The following is a 24,652-nucleotide window of genomic DNA, read 5'->3' as shown; positions in this document are numbered from 1 at the left end:
TGCTGATTAGATTTACAGGAGTGTCACTGCAACACATCCTCCTGCACACCCCACTGGCACTACTTCAGGAAGCCATGGTGGTGACTGCTGGGTTGTGCTGTGTGGCAAAAGCTCTGCCTTGAATGTCAGGAGCAAAACATGATGCTCAAGAGCTCTCCCTGATGCAGCAAATCAGGGGCAAAGAGTGATGCTCAAGAGCTCTACCTCATGCAGCAAATCAGGAGCAAAAAGTGATGCTGAAAAGCTTTACCCGATGCAGGAAATGAGGAGCAAAGAGTGATGCTGAAGAGCTCTACCTGATGCAGGAAATCAGGGGCAAAGAGTGATGCTGAAGAGCTCTACCTGGTGCAGGAAATCAGAGGCAGAAAGTGATGCTCAAAAGCTCTACCTGATGCAGGAAATGAGGAGCAAAGAGTGATGCTGAAGAGCTCTACCTGATGCAGGAAATCAGGGGCAAAACTGATGCTGAAGAGCTCTACCTGATGCAGGAAATCAGGGGCAAAGAGTGATGCTCAAGAGCTCTACCTCATGCAGCAAATCAGGAGCAAAAAGTGATGCTGAAGAGCTATACCTGGTGCAGGAAATGAGGGGCAGAAAATGATGCTCAAGAGCTCTATCTGGTGCAGCAAAGCAGGGGCAGAAGTGATGCTGAAGAGCTCTACCTGATGCAGCAAATCAGAGGCAGAAAGTGATGCTCAAAAGCTCTACCTCATGCAGGAAATCAGGAGCAAAAAGTGATGCTCAAGAGCTCTACCTGGTGCAGGAAATCAGGGGCAGAAAGTGATGCTGAAGAACTTCAGCTCCTTCATCAAATGTAATGAAGATCAGTCTTCAGGTAGTGTGGGTTTTGCTGCTTCAGTAGAAAAGGGGAGTATGAGCACACCTTGGCTGTAAGGCTAATAAAAGCTGGGTTTGAATGCTTGGGTACTGGTGTTGTTTTAATCCAAACAAGCTGGGCATGCTCCTGTGCCACCTGATCTGGGTGACTCTGCTTTAGCGTGGGGAGTTGGGAAGGCGTTCAGACGTCCTGTGAAACAGGACCAAAACCCCCAGGGTCTGTAGCCACTGGGGACAGCTCTGCTCTGCGTGAGGTTTGCACTTGCCTTTGGCATCCGGGCAGAGGTACTGCGACAGCAGCTGCTCAGGATGCTCGGCGGGTGCCCGGACCAAGCGGCCTGGGCTCCGGCGCCGTGAATTACCTTCTGGTGCCCTCTAGTGCCAACAGCTACGGAAGGTGGTCTTACAGCTCTGGCACTCAGCCCTCCTCCCACCCGGCTCTGTGCACCTCACCAACCTCTCTGCCTTCATCAGTCATCCTCTCCCCTCACACCAAACCCCACCAAAGGGCTGCTAGTGCTGTCCCAAGGCACCTGTTTCACAACCATAAAATCATTTAAGAGCACAGAGTCCAACCACTCTCGAACTCTGCCAGGCCTGCTGTTAAACCATGTCCCCCAGCACCACATCTCTCTTTTCAACACCTCTGTGGATGGGGATTCAACCTCCTCTGTGAGGAGACTCTTCCACTCTTTGAGAACCCTTCCAGTCCAGAAGGTTCTTCTGATCTCCAACCTAAATCTCCCCTGGAGCAGCCTAAGGCAAGGAAAGAGTCTGTGCTTTAGAAAGGTCTCCCCCAGATCCCTCAGCCTGGCACCCCCTTGACTCAGATCAAAAGGCTGTGAGCTCACCAAGAAGCAAAGAGAGGAGGTCCTGTAGGAAGCTCTGTTCTGAAGCATCATGTGGCAGGATGACAGACAGACTGTTGCAGCACACAAGAGATGCGTTCAGCTCTGGTGACAAGGGTTCCAGCCACCCCTTTCTTGTATGATGAACTCAGCTCCAGGCTCACAAAACCCCTCCCCTCCTCCAGACACTCTCAGTGGGGTCAGAACTGCAGAGTACAGCTCTTGAGGAGAAAGGGAGGGCTGATGATGCTTGATTCAGTCCCTGCCTGTGCCACAGTTCAAGGACAAACTTCTGTGAGAGCTTAAAAAGAAAGTGGAGGAGGAAAGGTTAAAAACCTCCCAGTAGAGCCTCTCTCACTCTCTCTCTCAATGTTTTCCACAGGCTTTGGGGTCTGATTCAGGTGGTCTGCACAAGCAGGTCTGAGGTTAGCTGTGACTCACCATGCTTGCCCCACTCCTTCATGCAGGGACATTTCAGCTGAGGGTTTACCTCATCCCTCCCTACAAGAAAACATTTTCCTCCAGGTTCTTATGCAGCACCCACACTGCCCTGCACCAGCACTCTCCTTCAGGTTATAAGATGCCTTTGCTCAGGAAGGAGGAGTGTTCATTGCTGGGGCAAGTGACAGGCAACCTTTCTGCTCACCTGACACCACTGAGGCCCAGAACTCTCAGGGGAAAGGGAGAAAAAGAAAAAGAAAGGAAGGAAGGAAAGGAAGGGAGGGAAGGAAGGGAGGAAAGGAAGGAAGGAAAGGAAGGAAGGAAAGAAAGGGAGGACAGGAAGGGAGGGAAGGAAGGGAGGAAAGGAAGGAAGGGAGGAAAGGAAGGAAGGAAAGGAAGGAAGGGGAAAGGAAAGAAGGAAAGGAAAAGGAAAGGAGGAAAGGAAAGAAGGAAAGGAAGGAAGGGGAAAGGAAAGAAGGAAAGGAAAAGGAAAGGAGGAAAGGAAGGAAGGGGAAAGGAAAGAAGGAAAGAAGGAAAGGAAAGAAGGAAAGGAAAGAAGGAAAGGAAAGAAGGAAAGGAAAGAAGGAAAGTAAGAGAGAGAGAGAAAGAGAGAAAGAAAATAGAAGGTGAAACAAGACACTGGCCCCATCTTCTCTGCCAGGCTTCTCAGCAGACAGCCACTCACCTAAGCCCAGAACTCCATCCCCAGGGCTCACTGCCCCCTTCTCAGGGCCTGTTTCCCCAGGACTCTTGCAGCACAGGCTGCAGGTCACAGGACTGTTCTCACCCCCACCCCACCGCTCGCTGCTACATCACACTTCTGCCTGTGCTGCTGGCACAACCCCCGAGGGCCAGGAAGCAGAAGTCCCTTGTCTGATGCAGAAGTGGTGCTGCTATCACCCAGCTAGAGCTCTGTGGTTGGGCTTCAAGGAATGTGGTCATCAGCAGGAGACAAAGTCCGCATCAGAGCTGTGATGATTCACGGGGGTTTAGGGTGATGTTTTCTCTCTCCCCCCAGCCAATAAGAGCACTGCCAGAGGCAGATCTGGCCCAGCAGGAAGCAGGGGGGGTCACTCCTCTCACTGGCTCACTCCTGAGGTGGTAGAGATGGCAGGCAGCTTCACCTGCAGCTTCGCAGCTCTTTGCTGCTTAGCCCTTTGGAGCTGCCCCAGGACTTCAGGAGGTAAGAGTGGGAAAGGATTTTGGCTTCCTTTGGGCTTTAGGTGCTGTGAGTGTGGGAGGCTGCTGGCAAGTAACAGCCCTTCTCCAGCTGCAGGGTTCAGACTGCAGCTGCAAATCCAACCACTGTCTCATGAGGGGCAGCTGAGGGAACCAGGGATGTTTAGTCTGGAACAGAGGAGGCTGAGGGGAGACCTCATTGCTCTCTACAATTACCTGAAAGGAGGTTGAAGCGAGGTGGGGTTGATCTCTTCTCTCTAGTATTAGGTCATAAAATGAGAGGAAATGGCCTGAAACTGTGCCAGGGAAGGTTTAGGTTGGGTACCAGGAAAAATTTCTTTATGGAAAGACTAGTCAGAGACTGGAAAGGCTGCTCAGGGAGGTGGTGGAGTCACCATCCTGGGAGGTGCTCAAAAAGCTGTGGGTATGGCACTCTGGGACATGGTTTAATGGCCATGGTGGTGTTGGGTTGACAGCTGGACTTAGAGGTCTTTTCCAACTGAAACAGTTCTGTGTCTCCCCTTCTTGTGAACCCTGTTGTCCAGGGGCATCATCTGAGGACATTAAAGCCAGCTTCTGGGTCTGCTCTATTCTGCCAGTGTTTGAACTCTGTATGACCTTGATCATTACATGTAAAGACCATGGGTACGATCTGACTGCCAAGCACAGATCATAGAATCATAGAACAGCTTGGGTTGGAAGGGAACTTAAAGATCACTTAGTTCCAACCCCCCTGCCTTGGGCAGGGACACCTTCCACTGCACCCGGTTGCTCAACCTGGAATTGAACAGTTCCAGGGAGGGGGCATCTATGACCTCCCTGGGCAACCTGTTCCAGTGCCTCACCACCCTCACTGGAAAGTTTCTTCCTAATCCCCAGTCTACATCTCCCCTCCTCCCTCTTGTCCTATCACTACAAGCCCTTGGAAGAATTCCCTCCCCAGCTCTCTTATAGGCCCCCTTCATGCAGTGGACATTTGAGTGCCAGTGAGTTGACTTCAACAAAACATGACTGTCTGCTTCCCCTCTCTGCTGAGCAAGGAAACCCCTGGCTGCAGCTGCCTGCCAAGGCTTGAGAATGGAAGCTACAGCAGGAGCGTTTTCTCTCGGCAGGTTTTAGCTCTGCGCCGGCCTGACTGCGGCTCCCACCCGGAGCAAAGCGCTCAGGGATGGCACTGGGTTAGCCAAGCAGCTTTTTATTTCAGCTGTGGTTTCCTTTGGGGGTTGCAGAGGCATGCAGGAACTCTGTGGCGGCTGAACTGTGAAGATAAGGCCTAGGCTTGCTTCTGAGAGCGGGGAGGAGGTTCTGAGAGCACCTCGCGCTGAAGGAAAGCAACCCGATGCAATCTACCTATACACCTCACTGCAGGCTGCCAGACAGCATCCCCAGGGCTGCTCTCTCCCCCTGCAGGAACTGGGCCCCCAGATTATTCCTCGTTGAGCAAAGCAACAAAGGCTCTGCATCTTCTCTGCAGGAGCAGCCCTTGCTTGCTTCATAACAGGCAGAGAATCACTTCAGTTGGAAAAGACCTTAAAGGTCACCAAGTCCAACCATTCCCTCGCTCTGCCAAGTCTGGTGCTAGACCATGTCCCTCAGCACCACCTTTCTGCCTCTTTTCAACACCTCCAGGGATGGGGATTCAACCACCTCCCTGGGGAGCCTGTTCCAGTCTTTGAGAAGCCTTTCAGTGCAGAATTCTTTGCAGTGAGGGTGGTGAGACACTGGAACAGGTTGCCCAGGGAGGTTGTGGATGCCCCTTCCCTGAAAGTGTTCAAGGCCAGGTTGGACAGGGTCCCCAGCAACCTGGAGTAGGGGAAACCCCCCATGGCAGGGGATTTCTACCTAGATGATCTTCAAGGTCCCTTCCAAGTCAATCCATTCTATGGTTCCCCCTGAGTCTCCATGTCCTACACACCTTGTTCCTCTACTTCACAGCTGTGACAACAAAATGTTCCTTGGCAGCTGGGTCAGAGAAAGAGCAGTTCAGCACCCACAGCAGCCTGTTCTGTAGGATGGGGGGGAGCTAGTCCAAGTTCTGCCCCAGGCCCTTCCCCACCCAGCTGGAGAACAGGGACACCACATTCTTTGCCAGCCTGTTTAAAGAGCTTTCCCTCAATTTTATCCCCACCTAAATCTCCCTGAAATAAAACTGTGGAGATGCCATCAGAGGCTCAAGAGAGGGTGAGAAAGACTTAATGCCTGCAAGAAAGCCTTGGCATGCCAGGCAAGAGCAGCAGGGCTCTGCCAGCCAGTGTTTGACTTGTTATCAGAATTATTCTGTGCTCTCCACAGCATGACCAAGCTTTACAGCTATGCTCAAACTCAGGCCTCCTATCAGCTGGGAGCTGTGCCACAGAATGGGTTTGGTTGGAAAACACCTGCAAGATCAAGTCCAACCATCAACCTAAGACCACCATGGCCATTAAACCACATCCCAAAGGGCCACAGGGAGGTGGTGGAGTCTCCATCTCTGGAGACATTCAAACCCCTCCCTGGATGTGTTCCTGTGTGACCTTCTCTAGGTGAGCCTGGCTTGGCAATGGGGTTGGACTCTAACTCCAGAGCTCCATTCCAAGCCCTACCATTCTGTGAAGCTGTGAATTCCTGGGGTGGTTTTGCCCCCAGGAAGGACAGGTTCTAAATATTCCCAAGCCCTCATTTGTCCTCCCATCCCAGAGTAAGCACACCACCACCCAGGGGATACAGCAAGCCTCTCAGGAGCTCTGTTGTTTCTGCAGTGCATTCCAGAGGTTCAGTCTGTGTTTAGAACCACAGAATCACAGAACTGTTTCAGTTGGAAAAGACTTCTGAGTCCAACTGACAGCCTAAGGCCACCATGGCCATTAAACCATGTCCCCAGATGCCACCTCCACACGGCCAGGCTGGAGGGGAGGAGGAAGTTCTTCCCCATGAGAGTGGTGAAGCCCTGGAATGGGTTGTGCAGGGAGGTGGGTGAGGCCCCAGCCCTGGAGGTGTTTAAGACCAGGCTGGAGAGGCTCTGGCCAGGCTGAGCTAGTGTGAGGTGTCCCTGCCCATGGCAGGGGGGTTGGAACTGGATGATCCTTGTGGTCCCTTCCAACCCTGACTGATACTGTGATACTATCGCTATGATACTATCACGGCTCTTGAACGCCTCCAGGGACAGTGACTCCACCACCTCCCTAGGCAGCCTTGTTCCAATGCCTGACCACTCTTTGGAGACATTCTAAATAACATTTCATTGTGCTTTGGCTTCTTCAAAGTCAATCTGAGGTCTTCTGTCACTCCTAGCAGCACCTTTGTACATCATTCTCCAGGGTTGTGTCACCGTTCGAAACACAGACAGGAAAAGGCATGAGAGCACAGCGAGGAAGCAAGGAGGTTTAGCATCTGTTCAGGGGGCTGAGGCTTCCACCAGGCCCCTGGGATGTGTTGTGCTCACCTTTTGTGTCGTTTCAGCTGCATCTGTCCCACCACCTCATTCAACCATGAAGCCTGGCTCCCCTGTCCCGATGGGCACCGACGACCCCGGAGTCCGCAGGGCAGCGCGCTTGGGGGTTTACAGATACAACAACAGCTCCAACGACCTCTTCCTCTTCAAGGAATCCCACATTAAAACAGCCATGGTACAGGTAAGAAAAGCCCAGGCTTCTGATGGTCCTCCAAGCCATTTAGCAACTGGCCCTTCCTGCAGGGTACCCACGGCATGACAGCCTCGATCCCCCTCAGGCTTGCTGTGCGTGCCCAAAGATAACCAGCACCAGTCCCTCTGTCCCAACCCACTGCTCTGCACTGGGGCAGTTCTGGCCCTTCAGATTAGGAAGGAGGTTGACTTGCTGGGGTGTGTCCAGAGAAGGGCAACAAAGTTGGTGAGGGGCTTGGAACACAGCCCTGTGAGGAGAGGCTGAGGGAGCTGGGGTTGCTTAGCCTGGAGAAGAGGAGGCTCAGGGGAGACCTCATTGCTCTCTACAACTACCTGAAGGGAGGTTGTAGCCAGGTGGAGGTTGGTCTCTTCTCCCAGGCAAACAGCACCAGAACAAGAGGACACAGTCTCAAGCTGTGCCAGGGGAGGTTAGGCTGGAGGTTAGGAGGAAGTTTTACACAGAGAGAGTGATTGGCCACTGGGATGTGCTGCCCAGGGAGGTGGTGGAGTCACCATCCCTGGAGGTGTTCAGGAGGAGACTTGATGGGGTGCTTGGTGCCATGGGTTAGTTGATTAGGTGGGTGTTGGGTGATAGGTTGGACACGATGATCTTGAAGGTCTCTTCCAACCTGCTCTTCTCTTCTCTTCTCTTCTCTTCTCTTCTCTTCTCTTCTCTTCTCTTCTCTTCTCTTCTCTTCTCTTCTCTTCTCTTTCTCTTCTCTTCTCTTCTCTTCCTCTTCTCTTCTCTTCTCTTCTCTTCTCTTCTCTTCTCTTCTCTTCTCTTCCTCTTCTCTTCTCTTCTCTCTCTCTTCTCTTCTCTTCTCTTCTCTTCTCTCCTCTCCTCTCCTCTCTCTCCTCTCCTCTCCTCTCCTCTCCTCTCCTCTCCTCTCCTCTCCCTCTCCTCTCCTCTCCGAACCTCTCCGAACCTCTCCGAACCTCTCCGAACCTCTCCTCTCCGAACCTCTCCTCTCCGAACCTCTCCGAACCTCTCCTCTCCGAACCTCTCCTCTCTTCTCTTCTCTTCTCCTCCTTCATTTCAGTGGGAAGAGACCCTTCAGATCATCAAGTCCAACCAGTACTCCAGACCCTTCCCCAGCTTTGCTGCACTCCTCTGGACACACTCCAGCACCTCAATGTCTCTCTTGTAGTGAGGGGCCCAAAACTGAACCCAGGATTCAAGATGTGGGCCTCACCAGTGCTGGAGTGCAGGGCAGCAATCCCTTCCCTCCTCCTCCTGGCCACATTGTTTCCTGATCCAGGTCAGGATGCTGTTGGTCTTGGCCACCTGGGCACACTGCTGGCTCCTGTTCAGCTGGCTTTACAACACACACACACCACCCCCAACAGGTCTCTCTCTGTCAGGCCACTTCCCAGCAACTCTGCCCCAAGCCTGGAGCCTTCACGGGGGCTTTCTGACCCAGGTGCAGGATGCAGCACCTCAATCCACACCACCCACACACAAGTCACAGCTGTAATATTGGATTGGGGTTTTTTTTTCAGCCAAACTGTTGGCAACCCTTTCCCCTGGCCCTGCTGTAAAGGGGGCCCTGCTTCCTCCCTAGATTGTCAGAGGGCTGAGGTACATGCTCCACGTGGACATTGGCCGCACCGTGTGTGAGAAGAGGGAGAGCTCCAACCTGGACAGCTGCCACTTCCAGAAGAAGAAGAACCTCCAACAGGTTTGTGTCCAATTCCTTTGGGAGCTACAGGTGACTCTTGGCCATCTCCAGGTCATGCAGTCACCCTCCAGAGCAGCTCTGCCACGTCCCCATAGACGTGCAAGCCTCTGCTGCAGAGTCAGCCGGGGTGAGGCAGGGAGTGGTACCGGCGTGGAGCAGCGCTGTACCCCTCCTGCACCCAAGGCCAGCTCCTTTCTGCAAGGAGGTGAACCCTCTCCACAGCCACCCAGCCCCACTCCTGGGTAAAGCCTGCACAAACAGAGCAGGTGCTAATGGAGAGATCTCCTGGGTGAGGGGAATACTTACACTCAGTCATGGAATGGGTTGGGTTGGAAGGGATCTTGAGGACCATCTCGTTCCAACGCCCCCTGCCATGGGCAGGGACACCTCACACTAGCCCAGATTGCTCAAGGCCCTGTCCAGCCTGGCCTGAACACCTCCAGGATGGGGGCATCCACAGCCTCCCTGGGCAGCCTGTTCCAGTGTCTCACCACCCTCACTGCAAAGAATTTCTTCCTAACATCCAGCCTAAAGCTGCCTTCTCTGACCTATGTCCATCCAGTCCTCCAGGGGAGCTTTCCCACTCAGAGGTGGCTACCTAGCAAACAGCATCTTTGCCTAGGGCCAAGGGGGCAGACAGGAAGATGTTGCTCTCTCCTGCCCCATCATGGACCTAAATGCTGAGCCCAAACCAGCAGCCACCTGATCCTCATCACTAACCTCCCCTTTTATTTGCAGATGCTGAGATGCTATTTTGAGGTCTGGATAACACCTTGGTTACACACAGCTCGTGTTCCTGTTGCTCTCTGTTACTGATTCACCTTGCCCCATGGGAGCCTGACTCACAGGAGATCTATCATCATGAGTTTTTGCCTTGCCTGGACTGTTGAGGCCAAAACTGAAGTGAGGAAGAGCTGCACAGGATCTCCCCAGAGCTCTCCTCTCGGAGCTCATGGCTGCTCTTCTCCCTGAGAAGGATGCTCCAAGGTGACAAAGCTCTGCCTTGCCTGAATTTCTTGCTGTCCAGCTGTCTATCTGTGTTTTTCCCCCAAACTAAAGTGCAGATGAGGCCAATGCTGTCCTTCATTCTGTAGAGGCTGAGTGCCCAAGGCAGTGTGAGCACACCCAGGAGCAGTGCTGGACCTGTGTCACTCAGGGATGAATCCTCACACAGCTAGGACGTGAACAAGGCTAAAGCACAGCACATGGAGCCACAACACTGAGGCAAGCTTCACAGCACAGGGGTAGTTTGCCTGAGGATACACACTCCCAAGTCTTTAAAGAGTCTCCAGTGCTAGAGGAAAGGTTAGACATCTGTGTCAGGAAGGTGGGAGGTCAAGTTGTTCTTTCTTGAAGATCATCTTGTCAGCTCAGATCTGTCACAGAATCACACAATGGCTTAGGTTGAAGGGACCTTAACCATCACCTAGTTCAAACCTCCTGCCATGGGCAGGGACACCTGCCACCAGCCCAGGTTGCTCAAGGCCTCATCCAACCTGGCCTTGAACACCTCCAGGGATGGGGCATCCACAGCCTCCCTGGGCAACCTGTTCCATGTCTCACCACCCTCACTGGAAAGGATTTCTTCCTAATCCCCAGTGTAAATCTCCCCTCTTCCAGCCTCAATCCATTCCCACTCATCCTATCACCACAAGCCCGTGTCAGAAGTCCCTTCCCAGCTTTCTTGCAGACCCCCTTCAAGTACTGCAAGGCTGCTCTAAGGCCTCCCTGGAGCCTTCTCTTCTCTGGGCTGAGCAGCCCCAACTCTCTCAGCCTGTCCCCAGGGGGGAGGTGCTCCAGCCTCTGGTCATCTTTGTGGCCCTTCTCTGGACCAGCTCCAGCAGTTCAGTGCATTTCTGGTGCTGGGGCCCCCAGAACTGGATGCAGTGCTCCAGGTGGGGTCTCAGGAGAGCTGAGCAGAGGGGGAGAATCCCCTCAGCTGTCCTGCAGGTCAGAGTACTTTCCAACGAAGCACAGCCAAGAACAGGGAACATTCTCTATCAGCAGTGGGCACCAGCCCCTGCCTGCCTGTGACCCCCACTCCCAGAACTCCTGCCCACTCTCAGAGCAGAGCCTGCCTTGGGCCTGCCTGCAGTTATGGCTCAAGCAGCTGTAGGTACAGCTGGAGGGCTGTGCCCAGCAGAGCACCCACAGCCCCAGCCAGAAAGGGGTAGTGACTGACCTCCCATGAGATGCCAGAGCCAACAAAGAAGCCAAGTGCCCAAAGCAATAGCTCAGCTTTCTCTGTGCTACAGCTCTAGCATGATGCAGGCACCCTGCTCCCCACAGAAGCAGAGAGCTCTAGTATCTTCATGGTGTCCAGCCTCATTCCTTGGCTGTGGCCCTTGACAGAACAAGCCTGCCTGCTACCACAGGGTTAAGAGAAGAGCTGAGAAGGCAACAGCCCCAGTGAGCAAGGGCATTGGCTACCTTCAGGTTAGAGGAAATCTGCTTCTAAGCTTCTGCTCTGCCATGATGAACCATTTCTAGCTCAAGAGCTCTCAGCCCCTGGCTTGTACAGAAACAAGTCAGCCTGATCCAGCAACCATCAGCTCTGTGCCACAGGACCACTGCAGCCTAGCAGGAGCACAGAACAAGGTGACAGAAGCACTGACAGAAAACACTCACTTGCTTGGTGCTTTTCAGTGTACATCAAGCAAAGCTTCCTTATTTCCTTCTCCAAAGGGAGGAAAGTGAGCAACAGCATGTTTAGGTTTGACTCTCACCCAGTGGCAGGGGAAAGAGAGAGCAGCAGCCTTCAATCCCAAAGCACAAAGCAGAATCAGAGAACCACTGACACTGGAAGAGACCTCTGAGCTCCTCCAGCCCAGCTGCTCACCCAGAGCTCACAATCCACCACTGCTGCTAAGCCACTGCCACTAAACCACAGCCCTCAGCACCACAGCCCTCAGCACCACGGCCCTCAGCACCACAGCCCTCAGCACCACAGCCACACAGCTTTTACACACCTCCAGGGATGGTGACTCCACCATCTCTCTGGGCAGCCTGCTCCCAAGCCTGTACCAAGGTGGAAACAAACTTTGAGACCATCCAGTCCAACCTATCACCCAGCACCATCTAACCAACCAAACCATGGCACCAAGGGCCTCATCCAGGCTCCTCTTAAACACCTCCAGGGGTGGTGACTCCACCACCTCCCTGGGCAGCACATCCCAATGGCCAAGCTCTCTTGCTGGGAAGAATTTCTTCCTCATATCCAGCCTAAACCTCCCTTGGTGTGGCTTAACACTGTGTCCTCTCTTTCTGATCTCCCTCAGAGATCTCTAGAACATAGAATCATAGACCCATAGAGCTGCTAAGGTTGGAGGAGACCTTTGAGCTCCTCCAGTCCAGCTGCTCACCCAGAGCTCACAATACACCACTACTGCTAAGCCACTGCCACTAAGCCACAGCCACACATCTTTTACACACCTCCAGGGGGGTGGTGACTCTACAAGAGGGGATTGGATGTGGCACTTGGTGCCATGGTTTAGTAGTCCTGAGGTGTTGGGTGACAGGCTGGACTTGATGATCTCTGAGGTCTCTTTCAACCTTATTGATTCTATGATTCTATGATCTCTCTGCCTCCCATGCCTGAAATCAAGCCACTAAATCACACAGCTGCTGAAGAACCCCTTCAGTCCTTCATGATGCAAACCTCCCCATGTGAAACAGGACAGCACAGCTTTTCCTTCTGGGACTGACAGAAGAGCATTCCCTGGATTTCCCAGGCAGAGTATCTGCTATCAGCAGTAGCAGATGCCAGGAAGCATCCATTAGCTTCTGCCCCATTCCCAAACCTTCCACAGAAGCCTTCATCATCCACTGTTGCTGGATTTCATAAGAGCCCTTTCAGTCCACATCCACCTTCAGACACCAATCTTCCCCCAGACCCCAAGCATTCCCCATGAAAGCCATGCTGAAGAGGATCATCTCTCTCCTGGGGACAGCCTGAGAGAATTGGGTCTCTTTGGTCTGAGAAAGAGAAGACTGAAGGGGGATTTCATGAATGCTTGGGAATACTGAGAGGGGGAGTGTCAGGAGGATGGCAGCAGGCTGCTCTCAGGGGGAATGGGCACAAACTTGAACAGAAGCTCCATCTGAACATGAGAAGGATGTTCTTCAGTTTAAGGGAGGATGTTCTTCAGTTGAAGGGTGAAGGAGCACAGGAACAGGCTGCCCAGAGAGGTGGTAGAGACTCCACCTTTAGAGACATCCAAAACCAACCTGAACATGTTGCTGTGTGACCTTCTTCAGGTGATCCTGCTCTAGCAGGGGTGCTGGACATGAGTCCAGAGGTCCCTTCCAACCCCTACCACTCTGTGATTCCTGCAGCTGTCCCTCTCTGTCTGGAATGGCCACCTACATACTGAACAGACTTGCAGGACCTGGTAAACACAGAGGGAATACTGCAAGTGACCCTGTTTAAACTCCCTGGAACTACTCTTTAGTAACAGGTTCAATAAGAGGTTCAATAAGAGCAAGGGCAGGGTCCTGCAGCTGGGTCGAGGCATTCCAAGGTACAAATCCAGGCTGGGCAGGGACTGGCTGGAAAGCAGCCCTGAGGAGAGAGCCTTGGGGGTGCTGGGGGAGGAGAAGCTCACCAGGAGCTCTCAGTGTGCACTTGCAGCCCAGAAAGCCAATCAGAGCCTGGGCTGCAGCAGAAGTGTGGCCAGCAGGGCAAGGGAGGTGATTCTCCCCCTCTGCTCAGCTCTGGGGAGACCCCACCTGGAGTACTGCCTCCAGTTCTGGAGCCCCTAGCACAAGAGGGATCTGGAGGTGCTGGAAGGTGTCCAGAGAAGGGCCAGGAGGATGAGCAGAGGGCTGGAGCTGCTCTGCTGTGAGGACAGACTGAGGGAGTTGGGGCTGTTCAGTCTGGAGAAGAGAAGGCTCTGAGGTGACCTCATTGTGGCCTTCCAGTGTCTGAAAGGGGCTCCAGGAAGGCTGGGGAGGGACTGCTCAGGATCTCAGGCAGTGATAGGACTGGGGGGAATGGAATGAAGCTGGAGGTGGGGAGATTCAGGCTGGAGGTGAGGAGGAAGTTCTTCCCCATGAGAGTGGTGAAGCCCTGGAATGTGTTGTCCAGGGAGGTGGTTGGGGCCCTGTCCCTGGAGGTGTTTAAGCCCAGGCTGGATGAGGCTGTGGCCAGGCTGATCTGGTGTGGGGTGTCCCTGCCCATGGCAGGGGGGTTGGAACCAGATGATCCTTGTGGTCCCTTCCAACCCTGACTGATACTGTGATACTATGAACACAGAGAAATGCAGCCTTGGTTCTTCATCTGACTATAAAGGAGCACAGGAGTCCACAGATGAGGCTCAGATTCGATTCTGCATGTTGAGTAACAGTTAATTGCAGTGTCTGGTGGGGGTTACACAGGCTGGAATGGAAGAAATGCTACCACTGGATGTCCAGGCACGTTCTGGATGCTGCTGCCTCTACCACAGCACCATGGTGTGACTTTGGAACATGCACTGCAGCCACTCCTGAGGGGGGGAGGCTCTAAACCATGAATAAACACATGCAAGACACCACCCTCTTCCATCCAAATCACACACAACCAAATGCCATCCATCACAGATCCTTCCAGTTGCCAGGAGACATCCAGTTGCACCCCAGGTGGCAGGTGAGGTCTGGTTAAGGTGACTCCAGAGCAGGGCTGGGCATGGAAGGGCAGTGGCTTTTCTCTAAGGAGCACATAACCACATGGAGATGTCCCACCACCTTCCTCAGCTACTGATAATGATGTGTGCCAACTCCAAGGAACAAGGCTGCAGGGAGGGACTTTGTGCCCTTGGTCACACTCTTCCTTGGTACCTCAGGAGGGCTAGAGGCAGTGGCACTGGGTCATGGCTGGGCAGCTAAACATGCTGGAGGTTAAGTCTGCAGAGAAACGGAGCCCGGAAGGAGCCCAGGTACAGGTATCCATTGTGCTCATGTGCTTCACTAACATAAGCTGCTGTCAGCCCACTGGGATCATGGAAGCTCCTCCTGTAGGATCCTGTCTCACTCAGTTCAACAACCAGGCTGTACTTGGGCACCAGCTTGGTCACCGTTTCCTGGCTCAGCAGCTAAGAGAAGGAGGAAATAAGAGAGGATAAAATTAACAGGGAAAGGTTTTGTTCTCAGATCTCAGACCCTGAAAGCACAAAGAAAATCACTCCCCTTGGAAGAATCACTCCCCTTGGAAGAATCATCCCCCTTGGAAGAATCACTCCCCTTGGAAGAATCATCCCCCTTGGAAGAATCACTCCCCCTTGGAAGAATCATCCCCCTTGGAAGAATCATCCCCCTTGGAAGAATCACTCCCCTTGGAAGAATCATCCCCCTTGGAAGAATCATCCCCCTAGGAAGAATCATCCCCCTAGGAAGAAGCAGCTAGGAGCACAAGCACACAGTTTGAGTGAACAATATTACACAGGCCTAACACCTCAGTGCCTGCAAAGCCAGCTTTAAAACTGCACTAAACAAACCAACCAGGCCAGCAGAAGCAAACTCTGCTCCAGCACTAGGCTGAGAGGATGTCCACACAGCAGATGTCCACCAGCTTGTTCTTGTGTCCTGCAAGCAGCAGACATGGTGCTCTGCTCCCCAGAGCAGCTCTCTGAGCTGGGGTAGGAGCTGGCTGGAGGCTGAGCCCAGAGAGTGGTGGTGAATGGTGCCACAGCCAGCTGGCAGCCAGGCACCAGTGGTGTGCCCCAGGGAGCAGTGCTGGGCCCTGTGCTCTTTAACATCTTCATTGATGATCTGGATGAGGGCATTGAGTCAGTCATCAGCAAGTTTGCAGATGACACCAAGTTAGGAGCAGATGTTGGTCAGTGAGAGGGCAGAAGGGCTCTGCAGAGGGACCTTGCCAGGCTGGGCAGATGGGCAGAGGCCAACAGGATGGCATTCAACAAGTCCAAGTGCCAGGGGCTGCACTTTGGCCACAACAACCCCAGGCAGAGCTACAGGCTGGGGTCAGAGTGGCTGAGAGCTCCCAAACAGAGAGGGACCTGGGGGTGCTGATTGACAGCTGCCTAAACATGAGCCAGCAGTGTGCCCAGGTGGCCAAGAGGGCCAAGGGCATCCTGGCCTGCATCAGGAACAGTGTGGCCAGCAGGAGCAGGGAAGTCATTGTGCCCTGTGCTCAGCACTGGTTAGGCCACACCTTGAGTCCTGTGTCCAGTTCTGGGCCCCTCAGTTTAAGAAGGACATTGAGAGACTTGAAGGTGTCCAGAGAAGGGCAACAAGGCTGGGGAGAGGCCTTGAGCACAGCCCTGTGAGGAGAGGCTGAGGGAGCTGGGGTTGCTTAGCCTGGAGAAGAGGAGGCTCAGGGGTGACCTCATTGCTACCTGAAGGGAGGTTGGGGCCAGATGGGGGTTGGTCTCTTCTCCCAGGCAAGCAGCACCAGAACAAGAGGACACAGTCTCAAGCTGAGCCAGGGGAAGTTCAGGCTGGAGGTGAGGAGAAAGTTCTTCCCAGAGAGAGTTGTTAGCCATTGGAATGTGCTGCCCAGGGAGGTGGTGGAGTCCCCATCCCTGGAGGTGTCCAAGAGGGGATTGGATGTGGCACTTGGTGCCATGGTCTGGTCATGAGGTCTGTGGTGCCAGGTTGGACTTGATGATCTGTGAGGTCTCTTCCAGCCTTGGTGACTCTGTGATACTGTTCAAGGCTCCTGTGCTGCAGCACAAGAGACAGCAGGTTTCAGAGGGACAGCAGAGTTTCAGCTGCAAGGGCACTTCCACTGCAGACACTGCTTGGTGATTGTATTCTCAAGTCCTTGTTTGAAGGGCACCACTGCTGGCTGGAAAGCACCATTCCATTTCTTCAGCACCTTAGGCCTCAGGGATCCCTTACACAATACAGAACTCCTGCTTGCCCTCATCCCACAATGGGGTGTGACATGAGACCAAGCATAATGATGCAGGACAAAGGGTCAGCTAGCAGCACACATGAGACACACATTGCCTCCCAGGATGTCCAGGCCAGTGTGTAGAACAAGGCAGATGCCTCAAACCTTCTCCAGACACCTGGCAGTAAGTAGTTCAGGTACTTTGGGTACAAAGGTGAAGCCTTCATGCATCCAAAATGCAGATCCTGTGCTGCTGCATGGCTAGGGCTGAGAGAGCCTCTTTTTCTTCCCTGACATCCAGATGGGAGGCAACTTAAGAGATGTGGACCTGCTAGTCAGAGAAGCCAATGTAAGTTTTACTACCTAAGAATATAGAGGGAACTCTTCCACCTGGAGACAACCACAACAGCTTTAACCAAGAAAGCCAATGGCATCCTGGCTTGCATTAGGAACACTGCACCCAGCAGGAGCAGGGAAGTGATCATCCCTCTGTCCTCAGCAATGGTGAGGCCACACCTTGAGTAGTGTGCTCAGTTCTGGGCCCCTTGCTATAGGAAGGACATTGAGGAGCTGAAGAGTGTCCAGAGAAGGGCAGTGAGACTCATGAAGGGCCTGGAGCACATGGCCTACAAGGAGGGTCTGAGGGAGCTGGGGGTGTTCAGTCTGGAGAAGAGGAGGCTGAGGGAGACCTCATTGCTCTCTACAGCTACCTGAAGGGAGGTTGGAGCAAGGAGGGGGCAGCTTCCTCTCCTTGGTGTAAAGCAACAGGACCAGAGGAAATGGTTTCAAGCTGCACTGGATATTAGGAAACATTCCTTCACTGCAAGGGTTCTCAAGCAGTGGAATGCTCTGCCCAGGGTGGTGGTGCAGTCACCAGCCCTGGAGGTGTTGAAGCAGCCTGTGGAGCTGCCGCCTGGGGCCATGGTTTAGTGCTGACCCTTCAGTGCTGGGCCAAAGGTGGGACTGGATGAGCTTTGAGGTCTCTTCCAACCAGATGTGTTCTGTGATTATGCAACCAAAAAAAAACAAACCTCAAAACATTTCAAAGTCTTCCTGTGCAGAGGAAGGAGCAGGACAGAAGAAGCAGGGGGGGGTTGGAACTAGATGATGCTTGTGGTCCCTTCCAACCCTGAGTGATACTATGACCAAACAGTACCTATCACTCCCATCCCTGCACTCAAGGTGATTTCTAACATGTTTGTTGGATTGCTTGGTTTTATTTTTACCTTAAATATCAGCCTTTTGATCCATGGCTTCTCAGAGAGGAAATCCAGCACTGAAAATCCAGGATTGGGACGGAGAGCTGACAGAGCCACCCAGTAGCCTCCAGAGCTGCTCAGCCTGATGTTATCTGGAAGGCCAGGGAGATTCTCCACAAAGATATCTGCTCCACCTTTCATCAGCCCAGACACATAATACCTGAAAGTTACAGACAGCAGGGATCAAGACAGCTCCCATCAAGCAGTTTGCATAATAAAAGACCCCAAAAAGAATTCACTTTACAGAAGGAAAAAGCCAACCCAACCCCAGCCCCAAGCCATTCATTTCTTGCCTTATCTGGGTACAGCCACATGCCTCCCCCCAGACAGCATCAGCTTACTCCACTGTTTCATAGTTTCATTCAGGGTTGGAAGGGACCACAAGGATCATCTAGTTCCACCCCCCCTGCCATGGGCAGGGACACCCCACACTAGATCAGCCTGGCCAGAGCCTCACCCAGCCTGGGCTTAAACACCTCCAGGGACAGGGCCCCAACCACCTCCCTGGACAACCCATTCCAGGGCTTCACCACTCTCATGGGGAAGAACTTCCTCCTCCCCTCCAGCCTGAATCTCCCCACCTCCAGCTTCATTCCATTCCCCCCAGTCCTATCACTGCCTGAGATCCTGAGCAGTCCCTCCCCAGCCTTCCTGTAGATCCTGGAAGGCCACAATGAGGTCACCTCTGAGCCTTCTCTTCTGCAGACTGAACAGCCCCAACTCCTTCAGTCTGTCCTCACAGGAGAGCAGCTCCAGCCCTCTGCTCATCCTCCTGGCCCTGCTCTGGACACCTTCCAGCACCTCCAGATCCCTCTTGCAATAGGGGCTCCAGAACTGGAGGCAGTACTCCAGGTGGGGTCTCACCAGAGCTGAGCAGAGGGGGAGAATCACCTCCCTTGCCCTGCTGGCCACACTTCTCCTGATGCAGCCCAGGAGCTGATTGGCTTTGTGGGCTGCAAGTGCACACTGAGAGCTCCTGGTGAGCTTTTTGTCCCCCAGCACCCCCAAGTCCCTCTCCTCAGGGCTGCTTTCCAGCCAGTCACTGCCCAGCCTGGATTTGTGCCTGGGATTGCCTCGACCCAGCTGCAGGACCCTGCACTTGCTCTTATTGAACTTCATGAGGTTGGCTTGTGCCCACCTCTCCAGCCTGTCAAGGTCCCTCTGGATGGATCCCTTCCCTCCAGCCTGTCTGCTGCACCCCACAGCTTGGTGTCATCAGCAAACTTGCTGAGGGTGCACTGTGCTCAGGGAGCCCATGATGTGACTACACCAGTGGACAAAGGAAGACCAAGAGATGTCCTCTACCTGGACTGCTGTGAAGCCTTTGACACAGTGCCCCCCAACATCCTTCTCTCTAAGCTGGAGAGAGATGGACTGGATGGGTTCAGTGGCTAAAGGGTAGTGGTCAACAGCTCAATGTCCACTTGGAGATGGGTGACAACTGGTGTCCCTCAGGGGTCCATACTGGGAGCAGTGCTGTTCAGTATCTTCATCAATGACACAGACAGCAAGACTGAGTGACTCTCAGCCAGTTTGCTGAGGACAGCAAGCTGAGTGGTGTGGTTGATGTGACTGAGGGACAGGATGGCATCCAGAAGGGCCTGGACAGGCTGGAGGGGTGGGCTAAGAACCAGGTCCTGCACCTAGGTCAGGGCAACTCTTGGTATCAATACAGGCTGGGGGATGATGAGACTGAGAGCAGCCCTGCAGAAAAGGACTTGGGGCTGCTGGTGGAGGAGAAGCTGGACATGAACCAGCAATGTGTACCTGCAGGCCAGAAGGCCAAAGGCATCCTGGGCTCCATCAAAAGAAGTGTGGACAACAAACTGGGAGAGGTGATTCTGCCACTCTGCACTGCTCCAGTGAGAACTTACCTGGAGTACTGTGCCCAGCTCTGGGGCCCTCAGCACAAGAAGGGCATGGACCTGACAGAGCAGGTCCAGAGGAGGGCCACAAAAATGATCAGGGGGCTGGAGCCCCTCTCCTCTGAAGGCAGGCTGGAAGAATTGGGGCTGTTCAACCTGGAGAACAGAAGGTTCCAGGGAGACCTAATAGCTGTATTTCACCTGAAGGGACCCTACAGGAAGGCTGGGGAGGGACTGTTTAGAAGGGCCTGTGGTGACAGGATGGGGGGCAATGGTTTGAAACAGAGAAAGGCAGCTTTAGGTTGGACATGAGGAAGTTCTTTGCAACGAGAGTGGTGAAATACTGGCACAGGTTGCCCAGGGATGTGGTGGAGGCCTCATCCCTGGGGATATTCAAGGTCAAACTTGATGGGGCCCTGAGCAACCTGATCTACTTGGAGATGTCTCTGCTCACTGCTGGGTGGTTGGAAAGGATGAGCTTTGAGGGTCCCTTCCTATCCAATGCCTTCTGTGCTGGAAAGGTTATGCAATCCAAGTGTTTACAGTGAAGGGAAAAAAATGCAGTACTGGGGGAGGCCATGGCTGACTAGGCATGAAGAGAGTGCAGGGCTGCTTCTGTCACTCAGGTCATTTCCTAGCTGACAGCAGAGACAATTTCAGCAAGGCCCTACTCACCTTCTGATCCTGGCCATGGTTGTCTCCTGCACGAGGACAAAGTCTTCTGCAGGTGAGAGCTGGACACCATTGGGAAATCTCAGTCCCACCATCAAGACCTTCACTTCTTTTGTTACTGTGTCATACTCCAGCAAGCTGAAAAGCAAGCAGTGCAGATGGTCTTGAGTGAGGGCATTTTACTCATCTTGCTTTCATCCTCCAGGCATTCTGTCTCCTCTCACATGCACTTTGCCCAAGTTAAAAAGGCAGAATAGCCAGGGAGGGTTTATTTATGGAGACAAGGGAAATATGAAGCCACTTGAGACTGGCAGCATTCAGGAAGGAGTTAGGCTGAGTGTAATGCTTACACCTTCACACAGAACCACACATGACAGCAGGGGTAGGAAGGGACCTCTGAAGATTAGAGAGTCCAGCCCCCCTACCAGAGCAGGATCACACAAGAACAAGCCCAGGTGGACCTTGAAAGTATCCAGAGACAGAGACTCCACCATCTCTGGGCAGCCTGTTCCAGTGCTCTGCCACCCCCAAAGTCAAAAAGTTCCTTCTCATGTTTAGACCTAACCTCCTACATTCAGCTTTATGCTCATTACCTCTCGTCCTGTCACTGGAGACCACTGAGAAGAGTCTGGTTCCATCCTCCTGACACCCACCCCTTAGATATTTGTAAGTATAAGATCCCCCTCAGCCTCCTGTTCTCCAGGTTAACCAGCCCCAGCTCTCTCAGCCTCTCCTCATGTGATGGATGTTCCAATCCCCTCAGCATCTCAGTGGTCCTGCACTGGACTCTCTCCAGCAGTTCTTTGTCCTTCTTGAGCTGGGGTGCCCAGAGCTGGACACAGGACTCCAGGTGAGGCCTCACCAGCACAGAGTAGATGGAGAGGAGAACCTCCCTCAATCTGTTTGCCACACTCTCCTTAATGCACCCCAGAACACCCTTAGCCTTCTTTGCCACAAGTGCAGACCACTGGCTCACAGTGAGCTTCTTGGGTACCAGCATTCCCAGGTCTTCACCCAGAGCTGCTCTCCAGCAAGGCAGCCCCCAGTCTGGGCTGTTCTTCCCCAGATGCAGGTCTCTACACTTGTCCCTGTTGAATTCCATTGGGTTTCTCCCTGCCCAGCTCTGCAGCCTGTCCAGGTCATGGTCTAGCCATGAGGTCTGTGGTGCCAGGTTGGACTCGATGATCTGTGAGGTCTCTTCCAACCTTGGTGATGCTGTGATGCTGGATGGCAGTGCAGCCTGAGAGGGCATCAGCCACTCCTCTCAGTGTGGTATCATAGTATCACAGTATCAATCAGGGTTGCAAGGGACCACAAGGATCATTTAGTTCCAACCCCCCTGCCATGGGCAGGGACACCCCACACTACATCAGCCTGGCCACAGCCTCATCCAGCCTGGGCTTAAACACCTCCAGGGACAGGGCCCCAACCACCTCCCTGGACAACCCATTCCAGGGCTTCACCACTCTCAGGGTGAAGAACTTCCTCCTCCCCTCCAGCCTGAATCTCCCCACCTCCAGCTTCATTCCATTCCCCCTAGTCCTAGCACTACCTGAGATCCTGAGCAGTCCCTCCCCAGCCTTCCTGTAGCCCCCTGCAGATCCTGGAAGGCCACAATGAGGTCACCTGGGAGCCTTCTCTTCTCCAGACTGAACAGCCCCAACTCCTTCAGTCTGTGCTCACAGGAGAGCAGCTCCAGCCCTCTGCTCATCCTCCTGGCCCTTCTCTGGACACCTTCCAGCACCTCCAGATCCCTCTTGTCATAGGGGCTCCAGAACTGGAGGCAGTGCTCCAGGTGGGGTCTCAGCAGAGCTGAGCAGAGGGGGAGGATCACCTCCCTTGCCCTGCTGGCCACACTTCTCCTGCTGCAGCCCAGGATCTGATTGGCTTTCTGGGCTGCAAGTGCACACTGAGAACTCCTGTTGAGCTTTTTGTCCCCCAGCACCCCCAAGGCTCTCTCCTCAGGGCTGCTTTCCAGCAAACTTGCTGAGGGTACACCCTGTCCCTGCATCCAGGTCACTGATGAACATATTGAATGGTGCTGGATCCACTGCTAACCCCTGGGGGACACCACAAGCCTGCCTTCCCTTTGGATGCAGGTGCTCCATGCAAGTTCCCCTGAAGGAAGCAGAGGTCTCATTGGAATCAAAGAATCACCTGGGCTGGAAGGGACCCCTAAAGCTCATCTAGTCCAACCCCCCCTGCAGTGAGCTGGGACACTCATACATTCTCTCAGCCTTCCCTGAGCAGGGCAGTGTTTGCAGAGGGGGGTTCCTGAAGTGCAAAAAGCTGAAGATCCCTCAGGGAAGTGGTGCAGCCCACTCCCAGTGCCCTGGGGAGGAGATACTTGCCGCCCATCGTCTGTGCCCTCCATAATCAAGTACAGGTAGTCTCGTCGTTGCCACTTGCTGCTGGAGTCAGTGAAGTAGATCTTCCTCCCATCCTGGGTCACTGTAAGGTCATTCAAGAATGACAGCTTCTGACCTTCAATTGGTGTCTTGGTGGACACAAGCATTTTCGTTTCCCCTGCTCACACAAGGAGAGAGAAACAGAGGCACACATGAGGCAGGCTTTTGTCATGTCCTTCCCTGGAGGTGAGTCAAAGACTGGCAGGGAACCAGCAGGCACTGCACCTTGTAGCCATCTGTGCCTCTGTGAAGTGACAAGGTTTGGGGGTGTAGTGGAGCAACTCCACATTGAATAGATCTTTATCAATGGCCAGGCCAGGGGACGGAGTGCACCCTCGGTAAGGCTGCAGCTGACACTGAAGTGGGAGGGAGCACTCATCTGCTTGAGGGATCTGGACAGGCTGGGTGGATGGGCCAACACCAAGTGCAAGAGCTCCAACAAGGCCAAGTGTTAGATCCTGCACTTGAGTCACAACAACCCCATGCAATAATGCTCCAGGCTTGGGGCAGAGAGGCTGGAAAGGCACCAGGCAGGGAGAAACCTCAGCGTTGATCAACAGCCTGAAGAAGATGAGGCAGCAGTGTACACAGGAACACACCCAGGCAGGTTTGGAAAGTCTCCAGAGAAGGAGACTCCACAACCTCTCTGGGCAGCCTGCTCCAGGGCTCTGGCACCCTCAGAGCAAAGAAGTTCCTGCTCATGTTGAGGGGGAACTCGCTGTGTTTCAGCTTATGCCTGTTGCTCCTTACCTACTGCTGGGCACCACCAAAAAGAGACTGTGACCTTCTTCTTGACACCCACCCCTCAGGTATTGATAGGCATTGATCAGATCCCCTCTCAGCCTGCTCTTCTCAAGAATAAACTGCCCCAGGGCTCTCAGCCTTTCTTCATAGGAGAGATGTTCCACTCCCTTCATCATCCTCATAGCTCTCTGTTGGACTCTCTCCAGCAGGTCTCTGTCCCTCTTGAACTGGGGAGTCCAAAACTGGACACAGTATTGCAGCTGTGGTCTCACCAGGGCAGAGTAGAGGATGAGAACCATCCTGGACCTGCTGGGCACACTTTTCTTGATGCACCCCAGGGTGCCATTTGCCCTCTTGGCCACAAGGGCACATGGCTGTCCCACGGATCACTTACTGCCCACCAGGACTCTGAGGCCTTTCTCCACGGAGCTGCTTTCCAGCAGCCTGACCCCTAGTCTGTGCTGGTGCCTGCTGTTATTCCTTCCCAGATGCAGGACCCTGCACTGGTCCTTACTGAACTTCATGAGGTTTGCCTGCAGCCAGCTCTCAGCCTGTGCAGATTGTGAGGGTTGGCAGCACAGCCTGGCAGGTGTCAGCCACCCCCTCCCAGTTTGGCATCATCAGGAACTTGCTGAGGGTACTCTCAGTTCCCTCATCCATGTCAGGGATCTTCAGCTGCACCAAAATACATCTTTCTTCCCTTGCTATAGATGGAGGTCGCAGTGAGAAGCTCTTAACTTCCCCATCACACCCTGAGATCAAGGCCAAAAGAGAAGTACAGCAAACATGACAAGGAGTTTATGTAACAACATTCCCCCAGCCTGCTCTGCGAGAACTGGAACAGACAGAGCTTTATCCACAGATCCTGAGGCACTCATTTTGACAGCCAGAAGTCTTGTGCAACCAGAAAACAGGCCACTCACCTCTGATACAGACAGAGAGAGGAAATCATTGCTACAAGAAAATGAACACCAAGCCCTTGTATGCCATGTTTCATCCAGACAGCTCCAACCCACCTCACACAGAAGGCAGGCAGCACTCTGCCTGCAGTGCCTGGCAGAGCTGCCAACAACACCCAGAGTTCTCAGTGGAGGAGAACTACTGAGCAGAAAAGTCTTACCTGTGCTAGGGTTGACCTCATAGAGTCCATAATAGGCATCTGCCACGAAGAGGGTGTTATTTGGCCCCACTCTGATGCCCAGTGGCCTTCCACAGGTCGGCTCATCCTCACGGCTCCCTAAGGAAACAATTCGCAACTGGTTCTCCA

General features: G+C 53.6%; 2 protein-coding genes across 3 annotated transcripts in view; one reads left to right on the top strand and one right to left on the bottom strand.

The window, feature by feature from the left end:
- The first annotated feature begins 3,135 nt into the window (after positions 1-3,135).
- Positions 3,136-9,680, top strand: CST7 (cystatin F). The gene is made up of 4 exons (XM_068169751.1): positions 3,136-3,309; positions 6,744-6,916; positions 8,490-8,606; positions 9,345-9,680. The coding sequence occupies exons 1-4, from the start codon at positions 3,234-3,236 to the stop codon at positions 9,420-9,422; spliced, it is 444 nt and encodes a 147-aa protein (XP_068025852.1). The 5' UTR covers positions 3,136-3,233; the 3' UTR covers positions 9,423-9,680.
- Positions 9,681-13,915: 4,235 nt separating this feature from the next.
- Positions 13,916-24,652, bottom strand: part of APMAP (adipocyte plasma membrane associated protein) — a 35,752-nt gene continuing 25,015 nt past the window's right edge. For both annotated transcript variants that reach the window (XM_068169759.1, XM_068169760.1), the window contains exons 5-9: positions 24,506-24,622; positions 22,585-22,759; positions 20,237-20,371; positions 17,664-17,856; positions 13,916-14,674 (exon numbers count right to left, since the gene is read on the bottom strand). In XM_068169759.1, the coding sequence (XP_068025860.1) occupies positions 14,465-14,674; positions 17,664-17,856; positions 20,237-20,371; positions 22,585-22,759; positions 24,506-24,622 (830 nt within the window). In that variant the 3' untranslated portion in view covers positions 13,916-14,464. The remainder of the gene's footprint in view (positions 14,675-17,663; positions 17,857-20,236; positions 20,372-22,584; positions 22,760-24,505; positions 24,623-24,652) is intronic.

The sequence above is a fragment of the Melanerpes formicivorus genome, unplaced genomic scaffold (assembly GCF_026170545.1).
Source record: "Melanerpes formicivorus ecotype bairdi unplaced genomic scaffold, bMelFor1.0.p_v2 SCAF_220, whole genome shotgun sequence".
Lineage (NCBI taxonomy): Eukaryota > Metazoa > Chordata > Aves > Piciformes > Picidae > Melanerpes > Melanerpes formicivorus.
This window is presented reverse-complemented; position numbering and strand designations above follow the sequence as displayed.

What these genes read in the sequence shown, in the direction of transcription:
- CST7 (XM_068169751.1), top strand. Translation starts at nt 3,234, where the DNA reads ATGGCAGGCAGCTTCACCTGCAGCTTCGCAGCTCTTTGCTGCTTAGCC. An exon ending in TTAAAACAGCCATGGTACAG is followed by an intron (nt 6,917 to 8,489) that starts GTAAGAAAAGCC and finishes CTTCCTCCCTAG; the next exon opens with ATTGTCAGAGGGCTGAGGTA. An exon ending in AGAAGAAGAACCTCCAACAG is followed by an intron (nt 8,607 to 9,344) that starts GTTTGTGTCCAA and finishes TTTTATTTGCAG; the next exon opens with ATGCTGAGATGCTATTTTGA.